At 45.0% G+C, this 18,482-nt stretch overlaps 1 protein-coding gene across 1 annotated transcript; it reads left to right on the top strand.

Annotated features, from left to right (window-relative positions):
* The first annotated feature begins 11,846 nt into the window (after positions 1–11,846).
* On the top strand, positions 11,847–18,098 carry SAP30L (SAP30 like). Its single transcript, XM_082489929.1, has 4 exons — positions 11,847–12,129; positions 14,006–14,128; positions 15,787–15,885; positions 17,850–18,098. Exons 1-4 carry the CDS (start codon positions 11,944–11,946, stop codon positions 17,976–17,978), a joined length of 537 nt encoding a protein of 178 aa, XP_082346055.1. The 5' UTR covers positions 11,847–11,943; the 3' UTR covers positions 17,979–18,098.
* Positions 18,099–18,482: the final 384 nt, after the last annotated feature.

The raw sequence follows: 18,482 nt of genomic DNA, 5'->3' as shown, positions 1-18,482 counted from the left end.
AAGACTGAGAAAATATATATATTTTACAATTATAGTTTTTACTGGGGAGGGTTACAAAAAATTTTTTAAGAATACTTTTTTTTAAACAGTTAATGAAGGTAAAAGGGAGAATCTCAGGAGAAGGTTAACTAGCAGGCCAGTCTTTATTGCAAAGATGCTGCATCCTTCTCTTCTGGGGATGGTGGAATTTTAAAGGCTTTGCCAGAGCCACTTCTGTGCTGAGACTGAAGAGAAACTCTGTTTTCAGAGGAGTCTGAATGTGATTCAAACTGCTTTTTTTTTTGTTTTGCTTTTTTTGTTTTGTTTTGTTATGTTTCCCACCTGGGTCTGGTGTGAAATGATTCTGTTATCTGGGACCCTCCAGGATATTTTGTAGCTGCTATACTATCCACTGAAGCATTCCCACATAGATGCTTTATCTTCCAAAGTCCATCTAAGTAAAATCTTGAACACGAGATTTAATCCTCTGACATCATAGACATAAAAGAAAAGGGGCCATCAAAACATAAAATGAAATTAATTTTTTTTCCCTAAACCAAAATATATTTCAAACAGGTTGAGTATTACTACTTTCCAAATCATAGCTCTGATAAAGGAATGAGCTCAAGTGGAAGTGCAGCCAAGTGTTGGGAATATCACTGTAGTTATTAGCGATGAGGAATCTGGGTTTCTGGTCCATTCACTTTGCAGTCAGTTTGTCACTCACTGTTGAATCTTCAAGGTGAAAGATTAGCAGAGGGTTTTTAAGTAAGAGCAGCTCTTACAGGTGAAGATTTTTGCTAAGAGCCTTTGAATATCACATTCCAAATTTGCCTCTTATTCAGAGTCTTTTTAGTACAGACACTTCCAGGGTTTCTCAGAGTTAAATATACTACATCAAGGCAACTTCCATTTTTTCTTTAGAGGTTTGAAAGCTATCTTAATTCATAGTTGGTGTGAGCAGATTAATTCAGGATAATTAAGTCAGGGCTGAGATTAGCCATTGGTCTTTATCCATTTGTTCTTCAGTCTGTAGTTTGTTGCAGTCATGAGTTCTGTGGTCAGTGGAGTTCTAGCCTTGTGGGAATGCGCTATTCATCTCTCCTTCTTTCCCAGCCTCCACAGCTCTGTATGCTGGAAATCTGTTTGCTTAAGCAGAGATATGGAATTGATGGGCCAGTTTCACCAGCACCCTGCCCCTTGTACAGTCCGTTAGCAGTGCAAGGTATTACCCTTCTGGTTTGGCTGCAGGATCTGCCAGACACTGAATCAGAATTGTCTCATGCCAGGAGCTGGAAAAAGTGCTGCTGCTAAAGGATGAATGGAGGACCATTGTTTTCAAGTCTATCTGAAGCAAGTGTTTAAAAAAAACGCACGCTGGTTTAAAATTAAGTTGTTGCAAAAAGATATAATAGTTCAGCCCATTTAGTCTTATACTGAAGGCAGTAATGGCATTTTCTAGTAAAAGCTGTGAATGATGGTGCAGTTAACCTTTTGCAAAGATGCTGCATAAATCCATAAAACTAGCCCTTTTCCAGTAGTTGCCCAGCTCCGCAGTTTGACCAGCTGAGGAGGTAGTGTGCAGCCAGCTCTGAGAGTGAAAGGCTGGAAGGAACACTCAGGGTAGGAGTGGGGCACCCCTCTGAGACTCTTGATAAGCACGGTTAGGGACTTCCCCTCCTTGGAGGGGCAGGGCAGCTCTGCTCTGGGGTATCTTTCTCTCCTGTGAAGGCAAGGAGATTTTTGCATAGTGTCAAGAAACAAGCAGGCTGGCTCCCTCTGCAGAGCTCCAGAAGTAAGAAGCCCTTCCTGATGTTGCCAATTGTAGGATCACTGCCCGTGTTTCAGATGTCTTTGAGGCCATGTAGTGCTGTGTCTGTCAACTGGGAGCAGACTAGGACACAACTGGCTGCCTCACAAGCTCTCAAGTCTGATGTAGTGACTATGAAAGTCAAAATCATTTCCACCTCTCTCATCTTCGCAGCTGAGGCCGTCTGACCTGTTCTGCCAACTTACCTGGCCCATGTGGTCATGAAGCAAGGGAAACATGGGCACTGGGTTGCAGCTGGGACTGGGCTTGCCAAATGTGTTGGTGTCTAACATTTTGGATGTGAAGAAAAAAAAAAAAAAGCACTAACTTTTCTTGTGGCAGTTTTGCAGCAGTACTGCTCTGGAAGTGAGACCAGTGTCAGAGTTGACATCTTATGTTCTCAGTAACTACAGTATGTCTGTCATTAGGATCTCTTTTCATTTCTGTGGGAGACAGAGCCACTTTCCAACACTTTATGTCTGACTGTTGCTTTCCTTAAGTTATTAATGCTCTCATTAGTCTAGTAGTGCTGACTGTGGATCACTAGATGGCCTGACTAGATGTCTTTATGAATGTTTTAATACCTGTGGAACAAGAAGCTGTTTGTCCATGAACAGTGCTAGTTTTTTTTATAATTGAGACACAATCAGCAAATTAAATGGACTGTAGGTCATTCTGCTTGCAGCTTGCAATTCTGTGTGTCTTAGTTTTCTAATGAGAGGATTCTGTTTCTAAAATGCATGGCTTGCTTTGTGCTTAGGCTCACCTTGTGAAGAGAGTCCCAGCTGCTTGGCTTGCTGGAGGCTTGCTTCAGAGAGAACTGCAGTAATGAACAGGTCTTTTACCACTTAATGATCTTAATTTAGAGAGAAAGGACAGCTCTTAGCAGCATGCACCAAAAGATTAGGTAATTTTTGAGGCAGTTCCTGTTTGACAACTGACCACCAGTGGAAACTGGAGCTTTAGTGTGAGTGATCCTACTGGGTCCTTCTCAGTATGGTTGATCTGATCTGTTTTCTGAAGGTTTGGGATCTGAGTGTAATGAGTGCCCCACGAATTCTGTACACTTCTGAGTGGCTCGTTGGGCTTTGAGCTATTAATTTATTTACATCAATTGTACTTTTCAATACCCTAGAGGCTTTGCTGACTAATGAGAAAAGTTAATATAGCCAGCCATCCGCTGATTGAGAAATAGAAGCTGTATTTCATCACCTACATCTTTAATTGAGCCTTTGCTGGGCAATCTGGTTAATTATTCCAATTACTTTTTGTTATTTATAAGCAAAATTGCTAAAACATGAATACATAAGCAAATCTTCACATCTGTATGCAAGTGAAGACTGGAGATTAAATACCAGTGATTATCTAATGCAAAATAAATGTTTTCATATTTTTTCCCCAGAAATATTCAAACAACCCTTCTCTCCGAGGCTGCATAAATTCTGCTGCTTTTCAGTATCAGAATCCCAGACAACAGGGGAATCCCTGGATGTGTGTTATCACACAGAATCCCAGAATGGCAGGAGTTGGAAGGGACCTCTGGAGATCATCTAGTTCAACCCCCCCGCCAGAGCAGGGTCACCTTAGAGCAGGTTGCACAGGACGGCGTCCAGACTGGTTTTGAATGTCTCCAGAGTGGAAGACTCCACAACCTCTCTGGGCAGCCTGTGCCAGTGCTCTGCCACCCTCAAAGGAAAGAAGTTCCTCCTCATGTTAAGATGGAACTTCCTATGTTCAAGTTTGTGCCCGTTAGTTACCTCTTGCCCTGTCACTGGGGCTTCACTGAAAAAAGACTGTTCCCATCCCCCTGGCACTCTCCCTTTAAGTATTTATAAGCATTAATAAGATCCCCCCTCAATCTTCCTTTTCTCTAGACTAAAAAGGCCCAAGTCCCTCAGCCTTTCCTCATAGGAGAGATGTTCTAATCCCCTAATCATCTTGGTAGCCCTATGCTGCACCCTCTCCAGCAGGTCCCTGTCTTTCTTGAACTTGGGAGCCCAGAACTGGACACGGTACTCCAGATGTGGCCTCACCAGGGCAGAGTAGAGGGGGAGGATGACCTCTCTCGACCTGCTGGCCACGCTCTTCTTGATGTACCCCAGGATGCCATTGGCCTTCTTGGCCACCAAGGCACATTGCTGGCTCATGGTCATCCTGTTGTCCACCAGGACTCCCAGGTCCCTTTCCACAGAGCTGCTCTCCAGCAGGTCAGCCCCCAACCTGTACTGCTGCAGGGGGTTATTCCTCCCCAGGTGCAGCACCCTACACTTGCCCTTGTTGAATTTCATAAGGTTTCTCTCTGCCCAACTCTCCAGACTGTCCAGGTCTCTCTGGATGGCAGCACAGCCTTCTGGCATGTCAGCCACTCCTCCCAGTTTTGGAGGAGTGTCCCTTCATCCATGTCGTTGATAAATATATTGAACAGGACTGGACCATTATTATGTCGCATAATAATACTTTGATTTGCTCTTGTAGCTCTTGTGGATTTATACTGGTGCTAATCTCTAAGGCCTACAAACAGGAATAGGTTTGGGGCTCTTATGTGTGCAAGATGTCTTTTCATGCCTGGGAAATTAACTTTCTTTTCCACACCATAATAGAAGACTGTGTGGGCCTTACTGAAGTGGTATACAGCATCATTAAAATAAAGATGTGCCTTTTTAAATGTAAATGTACAGCAAATGCTTAAACTTGAACCATTTCCTAGTGCCTTGCTGGACAAGAGAGAAGAGGGGAAGGGGTTGGGAGATAAGGATGTAAGAAAAAGCTTAACTCGTGCAGTGTTTGTGTTTGTGTGTGTTTTTTAAAATGTCTGACTTTAAGTGCAAAATTTGTGTGAATGACAGTAATTCAGAAGCTCCGGGTTTCCTCAGTTAAATTGATGTCATTAATGACTGGGGGGGTAGGGGGGGCAGGGGGCAGGTGGGGAGAGTGTCACTCCAAATAGGAAGACTTGGAAAGGATGGCAGCTTCCTCTTTGTACACTGTAACAACTAAAGGTAGGCCAGAGGATGTCTTGGTTAGCTGTTGGATGATTCACCTCATGGTGAGGGCTCATGCATTTCACCGGCATGCAAGATCCTGCATTTTATTTTCTGAGTATCTGAATCAGAAATCACAAACAGTCCCAAAGAGATACAAGATCTGTAGCAGAAGTGTCTTTTGGAAAGTCGATGTTTTCCATCACTGGGAAACATTTAAAGGGTTTGTTCAAATATCTAATACAGAAGTAGCAAGAAAGCGATTTCTCAGCTTAACTTTCTCCCTGGTTTGTTTTACAGTAGTCTATGCACAGGGCTTTGCTTTCCTTTACTGGAGAGTTCCAGTCAGCAAGCTTTCCTCCTCCCTGCTGCACTGAGACATCAATGTACTGGAAGTCAAACAGGCACCACCAGCAACCGCCACTGCAAGAACACAGTGCTCTCGTAGCTCGTAGGGTCGTTACAGTAGCTATGCCGGTTTACACCACCAAGGGGAGAGGAGAGGAGAGGGATCTAGAAGTCATACTGGGCAATAGCGTAACTGCTGGGCAAAAAGAGAGAAGCTTTTATTTTAACTTGTCTTTCAAGATACGGACAGACACTTGAATGGTTTTGAGTGGAGAGAACAGCCAGCCTCTAGCAGTCAGCCTGTCACGCTTTCAGTCAAAAGAGCCCTGGTAAAGTTACGTCTGAAACAGGCTGGCTCTGCCAGCACAAGGGATTCGAGTGTACCTTGTGTCCCACATCCACTCCCAATTGCTGTGGTTCATGTTCCTGCTCACCTACTTCATTTCTAACCAGTTGCAACAAAGGAGCCCGGTGGTGCCTAAGTTGGTCCTTATCTGACAAGCGGCAATCTCGGTTTCCATTTTAACAATCATTTAACATGAAAAGCTTCTTAAATAGTTAGCAAACTGTTGCCAAAATGGTGAGTAGCTTTAGGTTAATGTCAGAGTCTGGGGGGAGTAGGATTAAAAGGCCTTTCACAGTATACATAGCAAAAAGGGGAGCTGGACTAGAAGTCAGGAGCACTGGGTCCTGCTCCCAGTCTACCAGTGGCCTATTACTTGATCTTAAGCAAGGAAAGTCTGTGTGCTGCAATTTCCCAACCTGTGTAAGATTTAGCTTTAAGTGTTTCATTTGCTGACCTAATGCGTGTTGACTCTGTATTTTAAAACAAGCTGCAAGTCCTCACCTGGTTCAAATGGAGAGGAGAGATGCAATGGGTGGAGAATGGGAAAGCTGAGATCTGAAATTTCCATCAGCATTCAACACGCAGTTGTCAATTCATTTCATATTCCTCATTAACCAGTCAGATTGAATTATTCACATAAATTTAAAGTGTAACTGAAATAAACTCACCTCTGCTGTGATTGCTCCTTTGTAGTGTCACACTTTAACTTGGGAGATCTGTGTATGAAACTAGGCAAAGATAGATTATGGAAATCCTAATAAAAATCCTATGGCTGTTTTTTTACTCTGCCTCTGCTAGCTGAGTATGCTCCGTTATTCGATGCATTTGAGCTTTCTTGATGCTTCTGTATGACCCAAATGGCTTCACCGATTCCAGCAAATGTAAGGGATTTGGGAGTTTTATATAAAGCCACTGGATCTATGTGGTCTTAAATCTGCTAGTTCAACTCTAGGAAAAAAGTCCTAATCCCAATTAGTGAGCAAGCAAATGTGAACTTCAACCACAAAACAAGATAAAAACTGATCAAGCTAATAGACTAAAATGTTAGCCCTTACAATAACAATATCAAATAGCTTTAGCCTCTAGGGTGGAGAAGGGAATTGGTTTCAAAATGCATTCTCCAGGATCTCAGTGATAAGGTCTAATTTTGTCTATTCCTTGTACTGCATGCATTTTATCTGTAAAATTGGATGGTGCCTCTTGAATCAGTGTATATTTATTTCTGTGCACATTAGGACCAACAGCCTAATATCTGGGGGTGGTAAAGGACTTGTAGCACTTTAATGTAGTAGCTTTCATAAATTGGGAATCATTGATAGAATGCCTAGTGTTTTTCAAGTTGAATGGACTTCCTTTTATAATATATTTAAAATAAATTTTTAATGTGTTTTCTGAAACTGTGTATGCAGAAATGACTGTCCCTGTCTGCTTCGTTCCAGTGGTTGATTTCCCTTCTTGCTACTTCTTAGGAGAATAAGTGTCATTACCCTGGTCTGGTGTTTCCTCAGCATAGGCTTCCTGGCCACGTCACGCACCGCTCTGCTCCATCCCCCTTGGAAAACATTCTTCCCAGCTGCCCCTTGAAGGTATCGAGTTTAAATTGCAGGGTTTGCTGTGTTCATGCACAAGCAGCTGACAAGCTCACGCCTGAGCGCTGTGTTGGGCGTACATGGCAGGTTCAAGCAGCTGAGGGCTGCAGAGATGCCCGTGGGACAGAAGCTGTGAACTCCCATCTGCCTCTCACAGCTGCTTCCAGACAGATCTGAAATCAATGGGAACAACCCACCACACCCCAAAACTCCAGCCTGTCAGAGGACCCTGCAGCATTCAGCTCAGACAAGTTTAATGAAGAGCAGCAGCCATGAGGGGAGGAGACACTTGAGGAGAAATGTACATAGGTGTGAACAAAGCTGGAGATGTGAAGGGAGATATGTTTGTGCAAGGAGGCACTCTGCGCCCAAGGGTACAATCCTGGAGGGACCACGGTCATGGTGGATGATTTGTGCCAAGGTAGGACACTCCTGAGGGATAGGGGCCATGGACAATCCTTGGTGGCAGGGCACGCTGGGAAGCACAGAGGAGCAGAGAAAACCCAGCACAGAGAAGTGAAGACAAACAGTTATACACTTGACCCTGATCTCCTGCATCCATCACCTCACTGAATGAATTCGGAGAGACTGCATGCAAACAGCGGCAAAGGGAAGGTGAGACTAGGAATGAGGGAGGACAGATGCTTGGGTGAAATTTAGCCAAAGGAAGGAGGAGGAAAGGTATTCAGTGTGTGTTTTCTCTTTTTGCAATGCCCGAATCGGTGATTAGGAGTTTGTGTTAATTGGCAACTAAGTAAGTAAAATTTCCTCACGTTGATACTGTTGCAGATCACACAGAGTTGGAGCATGGTCTTACTGCAGTGACTGCCTCAGGGTCACACCATCGCTGGCTTTCTGTAAGGGGGGATATTGAGTGCAGTTGGCTGCTGCTCTGTGTGGGTGAGTACTTCAGGAGAGGGGCCAGGGTGGGACACTCAGGCACTCTTGTTCCCCTGACCAAACACTGCAATGCTGTCATGGGTGGATGATGACCCTCATGCCGTCCTCCTTTCTGTCATGCCTGGATGGTGACCCTTCGCCATCTTCCTTGGGGCATGGCCCTTGCTGTCCTCTCAAGAACGGAGCCTTGTGGTGAGGTCCTCTGCGAGCTGACACCTGGGCTGCAGCCACCGTAGCTGGGACATTCCCCTCCCTGAGCCTGCCATCAGCCATGCGTTCAAAGCAATGCAAAAAGTTTTTCTCAAAGGCAGTTTGTGTGTTTACTGCTGAGACAGATGGCCGTGAGAATAAAATATTTAAATCACCCAAGCCTATACAAGTGTCTTGTCTGAACTACCTTTTCCTGCGGTTTGAGGGAGCTCAGCATCGCATGACTGTTGCCCAGCTTAGGGCAGGATGAAGCTGTTACTCTCCTTTCTCTGCGCATCTGCCTTGGGAGCAACCACTGGCAGATCCATCCTACGCCTTGGTTTTCAGGGAAGCAATCTAACAGCTCACTGCCCTTTTTCTGTTCTAGTCTTTGGGCAGAGAGTGCAGTGTTCCGGCTCAAGACAAGGTAAGTTTATAGGCATTGCTCATGGCCCTATCCCATGTTCCCATTAGGACCCTCAGCACTTTCTACAGTCACCACTTCATTTTTTCTCAATGCTCTTTTTTACATAACGCCATGGAGTGAAAACCCGTGAAATAAATGGAGGGGAGACAATAGCATGTGTGAAAAATTTGCATGTGTGAAAATCAGCAAAGCGTGCTCCTAAGGGAAGACTGCTATGATTCTTGGGCCACGGGAACATTTCCCAGGGGGAATATGTGCCAAAAGCTGTGACAGTTTAAGCATTTTAGCAGGTTCAATATGTGCCACCCTCAAAAAATGCTGAGGACAGTCGGAGTCTGGCGGAAGGCACTAGGGCAAAGTCTCCTTTGGCCCCCAAGGTACAGAAAATGGAAATGGTCTGATTCCTGACTGGAGGTATAAAAAAATAAAAAGGGCTTTTTCCCAGGACATCTTTGGCAGCACAGACCTTTTGGACCGCAGCATTTCTGCCCCAAGAACCCTGAACAGCTCCATCAAAACAGTAAGTTCCAGATGGCAGCTACATCGCAGACCTATCTTTAGAGGGTAGTGCTGCTCCGGCTGAGATTTAAAGGCCCATGCAGTTTCCTCTAATTTGATTAGAAGCCTGGCTTGGATGGGCAGGCTATTACAGCTTCAAAGGCACTAAAGCTGCCCAAGTGCTGATGGGTTTATGAAACATTGTTTCTCACTTCATTGCAGCTCCCACAAAGAATTATTAGATCAAGTTAGTGATAGATACCTAATAAAGAACGTCTCTATGAGGCAGTTTATTTCACAGCAAGCTAGTTCCAGACTAGCAGAGTGTGAAATCTTGAGGTTCCCATGAGGATAAATATGCTGAAGTAAACTGCAATTATATGAACACCTCCGTGCGCTTTTTTTTTTTTTTTTGAAAAAAAGGTGTCATTGTGTTAGCCTGAGCTATAGGTACTTCGCATTGAAGTAGGAAACAGTCAGTGACAAAAGCAGGGTTTTTTTCCTCTTAGTAGGTGTTGCGAAACAACTTAAAATCCTTTCATTTGCATGGGACGAGAGTTTGCAGCCAAAGATAAAATACAACCTGATGGTAAGTACCAACTTGTTCTAGCACTGATGGTGCCTGTTACCCCAGCCACTCCCAGCCTCCCAGTGAATAGTCCATGGAGCACCTGCAGAAGCTCCTCCTCACAGAGACAGGAGGAAGTTCTGCCTGTTATGATCGTGTTCCCTTTTATCTACTTGCTTGCTGCTATTATCGTCTGTCCCTACAGTTGGTGCTTTCAGCTTCCAGAATGTCCTCCTGCAAGATTTCATCACCCTGCCATTTGATTTTTATTTGTAATGTTAAAATAAACCTAGAAAGCTTGCTGTTGGGAGCTCTGAGGTCACTGCCAGCCTTCTGGTGTTTTCCCTTTCTCAAAAACAAGGGAATGTCTGTATGTTTTTTTGCCAGCAGGCTATTGCTTCAGGCAGGCAGATCCCAGGCAATTTGGCCGAGGGCTTTTATAAGAGAAAGCATCTTGTTTTTTAAAATTTCTTTGCTCTGCACTAACTGCTTGTTGGTCTGTGGGTAAAGTCATTTGTTTCCATCACCTTCCCATTGGAGTGGCTGGCTTCTGGGAGCGGTGTCCCCAGGAGAGTGCACTGTGGTTCTTTAGTAGTCACACGGACAAACAGGAATTAGTAATTGCCTGAGTGCACCAGCAATAAAAATTAAGAGGCAGAACTGTTGAGGAAGAGTATTAAGTTCCTGTCCTGCAGATTTACTCTGAGACATGTTTAGAATTGCCTCGAAAATACAAATTTTAGCATTTCTTAGTCTTCTTGTAGGGAGCAGGCAGAACAGGCTGCAAGATGCCTGTGCCAGTGTTACCGTGCAGCAGGCTGATCTGATGACCAAGGGTGTTAAGACTCTTTCTTGCAAAGGTATTTTGTGTGTGTGATTCAGTACAGTTCACCCTGTGCTAACATACATTGTTCCATGTGTGGGATTTCAGACTTTGAAGTAATTTTAGTCTATAGAACCTCTTTTCTGTTTGTGCAAAAAGTCTTTTCTTCAGGAAGATGAAATCCTTTTCCATTTACAGCTGCCCACGCACCTTTGACGATACAATGCTATTACAGAGGTGACAGCATTTCCAGAAGTAACATCTTTTACATCTTTTCTCTACAGATCAGCAGGAATTTCTTCCCCCTTCCCCCCCGCCTCATTTTACCCTTTTTTTCTGAAGATGAAAGAAATGTAAAGCTTCAAGTCAGATTGCTTTGGGAAACACTTTCCCAGGTCTGATCTTTTCACTATCCCTACCTCGTAATTAGTAAACAATCCATTTTCTTTAATAATTCTTTCAGACAGAACTCCTACCTACACGGCACCAAGAGCCTTATGTGATGATGTAGCCAAGAACAGGCGTTTGTGGAGTATGTCGACATAAGTTTTGCACAAGTGACCGGGAGAGAGCCTGCTCCAGCCTGGCCGGTTGCTGCCTTCGCTCTGTTACTAGAGCGCTACCGGTTCACCGGTCGCAGACACCCGGGTTAGGAGTCCGTGGCCCGCAGGTTGAGGCGGGCCAGTGCCGCGGCTAGAGGCTTGTGTTTCGCTATGGGGAGCAGAGGAAGCCCGAAGGCCGGCGACGAGGCCGGGACGCGCTCCGGCAGCGCCCGGGGCGAAGGCAGAGGCTGAGTTTCCTCAGCCTGCTGCCGGGAAGAGCCGGGGGCGGCTGAGAGGCGGCCGGGCCCGCCGTCCCCCTCACGGCCGGGGTGAGGCGGGGAGGGGGGGGGCATTGCGGTGCCTTGGCAACGGCGCGCGGCCCCCCTTCCCCGCGCTCGCGCGCCTCTCTCCCGCCGACCTTCCGGCTGCCGTGCGAACGCGGAGGCGGGCGGGGGCCAGACGGCGGCCCACTGAGTGGCAGGGCCTCCCACTAATCGACGCGCGGAGCGGCGGCGGCGCGCCCCGCCCCTCCAGCCACGCCGCCCAACCAGCGCCCCGGCTGTTAGGCGGGAGGGGCGGGACTTCCGCTGCCGGGGAGGCGGTTTTGTGTGTGTGTGTGAGAGTGTGTGTGTGTGAGTGTGAGCGGTGTGTGAGGGGTCCAGGCTCCCCCGCGGGCGGCGGTGCTTGGGGGGCCCGGCCCGGCCCAGCCCCACCTCCACGGCCTCCGCTGAGGGGCTGCGGCGGCGGGCGGCCCTCCTTCCCGGCGGCGCTGAGGGGGGTCCCCCCTTGAGGGGGCCCCGGCAAGAGTGGGGGGCCCCCGCGGGGGCGGCGGGGTCCCCCCCCGTCCCCCCCCGGAGGGTACGGGGAGACCCGGCGGCGGCGGCGGCGGCTGTTTCCCCGGTTGTCGGCTCCCCGGGCGGGGTGAGGGGCGGGCAGGTGGGCGATGAATGGTTTCAGCACCGAGGAGGACAGCCGGGATGGGCCTCCCGCCGCCCCCTTTTACGGCCAGAGCTGCTGCCTCATCGACGACGGGGACCGCTGCGTGCGCCCCGCCGGCAACGCGTCCTTCAGCAAGAGGATCCAGAAGAGCATCTCGCAGAAGAAGCTGAAGCTGGACATCGACAAAAGTGTGAGTTGCGGCCTCCGCCGGTCCCGCCCGCCGCCGCCGCCGAGCCTCCCCCCGCACACACACCTCCCCCCGCCGAGGGGCCGGCCGGCCGGGCTCGCCGTCCCCTGCCCGCCACCGCACTGCGGTCGGTCCCTGCCGGGGAGGCCGCGCTCCCTGCGCCGCCGGCCGGCGGAAAGTTGCTCCTCCGCCCGGCAAGTTAGGTTTTCCGATTGCCCGGAGGGAAGTGTATGTGGGGGGGGTGTCCCTTAACCCCTGCAAGGCGGGGGGTGGTGGTGGTGGTGCGGCGGTTTGTGCTGCAGACTCGCTTCCTCGGGACCGCGTTTTCTCCGGTGTCACCGCGCTTGGGTAAGGGAAGAACGTGCCTGGGTGAAGATACGGCTTTTTCTCACGGCACTGATTATTTCGTAAGGTTTAATGAAGCAACACGAGAAATCGTGTTTGGGAGGAAAGCTCTCCTGCGGTGGGGAGCAGATGATGTTCGGGGGGAGCAAAGGAGCAAGCCGTCCTTGCTTTGGAGGCAGTAGTGCTGTTTTAATTTCAGTTTCGTATTGAAAACCGCTGATGCTAGTAGGTGAAATCGACGATATGGGTTACTATTTCAGTTAGGTGTCACGTTACTTTTTTAATTGGTAAGAATTCGTGTTCTAGTTGAAGCAGGCTATTAAAAATGAACTATTGTTGGTCGACACTAAACAGCCCGATTTGCTGGTGACCACTTAATGACATTAAGTGACAGCTGTCAGCTCAAGATAGAAACGGGTCGTTTGCCGAGTAACGAAATAGCTACAGGAGAGCAGCCCATCAAGATTACAGAAGGAATTTCTCAGAAGTGACTCGATTAACAGAATTCTGCTCTGTGTGCTTTTATGACCTGATCTTTAAAAATTAAAACAATTAAAACAAAAAAAAAAAAAGGTGAAGTTTTGAGTCTGTGTTTGGCAGCTTTGACAATTGGTTAGGTCCCTTTTGCACAGCCAAAATACATCATGTCATGGGAAGAGAGTGACTCAATTTGAAATATAATCTTATTCTTAAAAAACGGAGTATTTCTCCTGGTTGTAGTTCTCAGCAGATTTGTCTAGTGGTATAGTAGTTTCTTTCATTTTAGGAAGGATTCTTTGTTGACAGATATAAGGCTTTAGAAATAAAAAGAGGAAGTCAGACTAATGAACTCGAAGGGAAAGTATGAAGTGGGCTGCATAAAGTCATTTCAAATGTAGAGTGCCTGTGTTATATGAAGACATTTGTGCCTTACAGGTACCAAATAATTTTGATCGTTTGTGGTCCTTTGTTGTTTCTATGCTAATTTTAGTGAGATAGTATCTGTTAAAAGGTGTTTCTATGGCAGGATAAACTATAGGAAAGAGATTTTTGCTTTTAGTTTGCTTGTTTTAATTGAGGTAATTAGCCAACTTTTATTTGATCTAAATTTTGAAACACTTGCATTAGTAATCTCATGTACTATTTAACCCAGAAAGTTTACAAGAGGGGAGCAGAATGATGTTTTTCTTGCTAGTGACCTGGTAGTAAGTCCTGAAGCAAATGCAATTCCTCCAGACAATTACCTATTTTTTTTCTGACATGCGATTGCAACCATAAAAAAGAAATATATTATCTGCAGAGGTTCAGGTTCAGCTGGAGCTCGTGAGTCCTTCATTTTCCTTGCCTTTAGTCTTTGTAATGTAAATTATCTCTAGCTCAAGAGTACGATATCAGTCCTGGAGTTTAAGATTAGAAATTCCTTAATGTTATGAGGCAGTCAGTCATTCCAGTCATGAGGGATGCACTCTCTAATACTGGTGTATAAGTGGCTGCTGTTGAGTGCTGTTTCTACAGTATCTGTTTTGATTGCTTTTTCACCACTTCTGATTCTTAGGTGAGACATCTGTATATTTGTGATTTTCACAAGAACTTCATTCAAAGTGTCCGAAACAAAAGAAAGAGGAAGACAAGCGATGACGGAGGTGACTCTCCCGAGCACGAAACGGATGTCCCGGAGGTTAGTAAGTGCCAAGCAGGTGGAGGATGCTTTACCAATTTTGAGCACATTGAATTTTGACTTGGATGTTTCCGTGTATCGGGAAATATTTAAATTTTAAATTGCAGCTCCTGTGAAACTGCTATGGATTTACTCTCATTTTTCAGGAAGATTTTGTTCTGATGTGTAATGTCCTAATTTTCTTCTTCATTCCTGCACGAGTTCTTTGCCCATGTAAAGTTTTCTATAAAAAGAGGTATGATAAGGTAACTGCACAGCTTCATGTATATACTGCTTCCAGCGAGTTGTTAAAACAGTATTTGATACCAGTTCTTTTTTAAATGTAAAAGTAAATTATTTTTAGTGGTGATTGAGGCCCTGATTGGTTCTTCGTTACCTAGCATGGATCATTTTGCAAATACACTAGAGATTCAGATAGATCAGTCTCTCTATGTTTGAGTATATGATATCCAGGGATATTAAGCTTCTCCAGACCTTCGCATATATGGTTATTTTCGGCACTATTTAAAACTACCTTCAAATAATTTATAACATCTTTTTATTTTCAGGAAATAGGCCTGTTTTGTTTGGGATATTTTTTTCTGTGTTACAGAACTCCAGAATAATCTCTTCTCTGTGTCATTGTGTTCTGTATTTGCTTTGGTGATGTTTCTGGTACTGTTGACGCTGCAAAAAGTTGTGCAGAGGTGATGTTCATGGAGGAGCAGAGCTCTGGCCACATCAGCAGAGCCCTCTGCTGGAAATGCCACCCGTATTGTCAAAAAGCATTTTACTTCTGAAAAAAAATCCTCCAAGAATTGTTTTGCCAGCAAAGCTGTGTCCACACATCTCTTGTGTGGATGTGTTGAAAGAGTAGCAAGTTTTTGGTTTGTTTTTTTTTTTAAGGATACCTGACCTTTTTTTGTAGTTGTTTGTGTTGCCATTCTACAAGGTTCTCCATCAAAACTTTCCTATACAGGCTTTACGTTAGTTGCCAGGATGATTGGTGAAGATCCAGCTGGCATCTAACAGTTAGTGCTGTAGAGCACGCAGGGTATTTGGTGGTTAAAAACTGAGGGATGCAGGTAGGTCACCTAACTAAACAGGGAACTCTGCAGTGTGTCAGTTTTAATGTCATTTTTTTCTTGGTTTTCAGCAGAGATTCCTTTTTTCTTTGAAAAATGGCATTTTCCACATGATCTTCATCTTCCTTCCTGAAGCCTCCCCCACCACCACCATTGGTTTTAAACTGTGCACTTCCTATTGAATTTCATTTCTTCTCTGTCTCTGTACTCTGTTTTATGTCACAAGCCATTTGTTCAGTGCCTGCTAAATTGATATTTCATGTGTGAGCTTTTTTAAACCTTGTGGGAACAAAAGGTTCCCCTTTGCTAGGAGGTTGCAGAGGTGTAATTGAGAGCAGAAATTGGCCAGCAGTTCTGTTGACAGCATGTGAACCAGAACAAAATTTTGTATTTCCCTGAGGCTATTTTGGTCCTTTAGCATTAACAAATACAAAATATACTTAGATTTGTCAGTGAGGCAAGCTGATGTGGTTCTGAATGCAGGCAAGGAACAGTCCTGTTGAGGAAGAAATAGTTATCTAAAGTAAGTCCACATTTCTGCCTCATAGAAGCTAAAGGTAGTGCTCATCCCCTCTTCTTCTGCATCACTTCCAGGTTGACTTGTTCCAGCTCCAAGTGAACACTCTGCGACGTTACAAGAGACATTATAAGTTGCAGACTAGGCCCGGACTCAACAAGGCTCAGCTAGCAGAAGTAAGTGACAACAAAAGTAGTATCATCTCTGTTATTAAAAACCTTTTTATCTCCTCTGCTGAAGTGCACATTTCTTGGACACTAATACCTGTAAGTGACTCTCGCTTGTATGTACCATGTGCTCTGTGAAAGGTCTCAGGGGATGATGCCAACAGAAAGCTGCATGCTTTCTTTCACCTGAGACAGTCATGGAAGCTGCCTCTTGAAGGCATGTTTTAATAACTTGCTTTTCTCTGCTTCCTTTCCCTCCTTGTTCATAGTCACAATCCGTTACCTTTAGGAAGCAGAAACAGAACCTAGTTTCCAGTCGTGTAGGTGTTAACTGAAGATGGCTGTTGTACAGAAACTCAGACTTACACACTACTAGTCACCTTAAGTGCCCCTGGTAGTTTTTCTTTCCTCACAGGCACTTGAACTGGTTGGAATTGCTTCTTATTAAAGGCAAAATCACTGGCCATGACTTCAGATTCTTTATTTTCCTCCCTTGTCCTGATGTCTTATGACTCTGTATTAAGTCAATAAAAGGCTCTTTCCGTAAGGGCCTCTACTGCTGCTTTCTCACCATATGGGGTACTTGTTAAGAAAGAGCTCTCTGTAACTCTATTATTTGGGCTACTTGTGCTTGGTGTGCATCTGCTCTGCTCTCTTTCCTGACTTGATCTTAAGGCATTCTGTGGGACAAGTCTTCTCTAAACCTGAAAAAACTGTAGCAGTTACTGAATGGTAATGAGCTTGGTTTTGTAAGCTGAGGCTTCCACAACTGTCTGCCCAAAACTGTTTGTTTTGCTTTAAAGAACAACTGGCAGACCAAAAAAGACAGCAAGACACTGTCTTGCTCTCTTTCAAAGTCAACTAGGGAATGAATATACAGAATATAGAGATTGTGTAGTGTAGAACACGTAGGAGTAAGGTGAACAAAGCAGGGTGGGTGTATGTCCTCATTAGTAGTTCTGAATTGTCATGTTCTAACTAACCAGTTCATAGTCTCTCAGCTACCTCCTGCCATGAAGGACTACTTACTTAGGCAATTTACCATGAGTGTGCCCAGGAGGAAAAAAAAAAAAAAAAAAAGAAAAAACTACTATGCAAGCAGAAAATAAAGGGAGCCTAACTTAAAGTTGTCACACACTTCCCAGATTTCCTGTGAAGTCTGAGCAGCTTTGACCCTACGCTGGATCCTCGTCCAGCTCCCATGCTTGAATCACTGCTGCCTGAGGCTCTTAGACTCCTGCTGCTACCCCACCGTAAGGAAAACTAAAACTTCCATAAATCTTCTTGGAGTGACTTATTGCTCAGCCTGCATCAACATCCAGTTCTGGAGCTTTGTTGGGTACCAAAAAAGAGCTTCTTCCATATGAGAAGCAGATCTCATCCATCTCCAACATGTATTCTACGTTCATTTTCTGAGGAAAAAGCAGATAATGGTTCAGGGTTTATGCTAGTGTCAGAGAGGGGGTAGCCCTAACCAAATCTGAACCCTCCCATTGCAAATCCCCTAGCGTTCCTTTCAGTCAAAACTTACCCGGTGTGTTTTCCTCTGGACTCTTAAAACTTTGCTACACCTGGTTCACCCAGAAAAGTGTTTCAATATTTTTGACACACTCCTTTAAAATACTGAGATGCAGAGAAAACTTGCTCTCCAAATAATCTCGGCATGAAATGCCACTTAGGAGAGGCTGTGCTGCTTTGGCAGGAGGACATTCTGGCTTCCAAATTCCACTTGTAGGTTGGCTGCAAATACTGCTGACATAGCAAGACTATGCTATGTTCATATGCACATTCCAGCTGTAAAAAGAGAGAGAGGTAAATGAGGACTGACAGTTTGAATTGGTGCATGTTTGACTAAAAGTATATTGTGCTCAGTGGCCATAAAATCATTTTTGGAAAGTGAAGAGAAACCCTGTTCTGATTATTTCTACTTTTTAATTTCAGAATTTCTGTCTCTTTACATGTTGTCCTTCTAGACTGTCAGTCGTCACTTCAGGAATATTCCTGTGAATGAGAAAGAGACGCTTGCGTATTTCATCTATATGGTGAAGAACAACAAGAGCAGGCTGGACCAGAAATCCGAAAGTAGCAAGCAACTAGAATGAAGATTAACAAGATTTGGAATAAGAGAGACCTTGAAGGAACAGATGGTATTGTGCATTTTAGGTATATAAAAACTGTTGAAGTATATTGTAAATTTTTTTTTTTAAATGCAGTAAGTCTGGATGACAGAAAAAAATATAGACATTCTTATCAGGAGTATTTGAAAACATGTGCCCAGCATGTTTCTGAAGACTTCTTCCCCTCATTTCAAAGTCACATTGGAATAAAGAAATGAGGATAATGAGGAAACCAAGTAAACCTGTAGGACTGTGGAGTTTGTCAACTCAGTGTTTTAAACCATTTCTGGAAATCTGCATCTCAGTGCAATTCACATCACAGATGAAATGTTTTCACTGAATTCAGACTGCATCACAAGCCACCATGCAGTTTGTCTTGGCGCAGGACTGGAATAGCGGCAGAGATAAAATTTGTTATCAAGGTGCATGGGTCAGAAGTTTGTCTGAAGCTTGCTCCCCACCTACACATGCTCTGTCTTGCCTTGAGTC

Source organism: Vanellus vanellus (assembly GCF_965231255.1).
Source record: "Vanellus vanellus genome assembly, chromosome: 13".
Classification (NCBI taxonomy): domain Eukaryota; kingdom Metazoa; phylum Chordata; class Aves; order Charadriiformes; family Charadriidae; genus Vanellus; species Vanellus vanellus.
This window is presented reverse-complemented; position numbering and strand designations above follow the sequence as displayed.

Excerpts from the sequence above, each read along its gene's own strand:
- SAP30L (XM_082489929.1), top strand. The coding sequence starts at position 11,944 with ATGAATGGTTTCAGCACCGAGGAGGACAGCCGGGATGGGCCTCCCGCC. Across the intron at positions 12,130-14,005 it reads AGCTGGACATCGACAAAAGT|GTGAGACATCTGTATATTTG; the intron begins GTGAGTTGCGGC and ends TCTGATTCTTAG. Across the intron at positions 14,129-15,786 it reads ACGAAACGGATGTCCCGGAG|GTTGACTTGTTCCAGCTCCA; the intron begins GTTAGTAAGTGC and ends CATCACTTCCAG.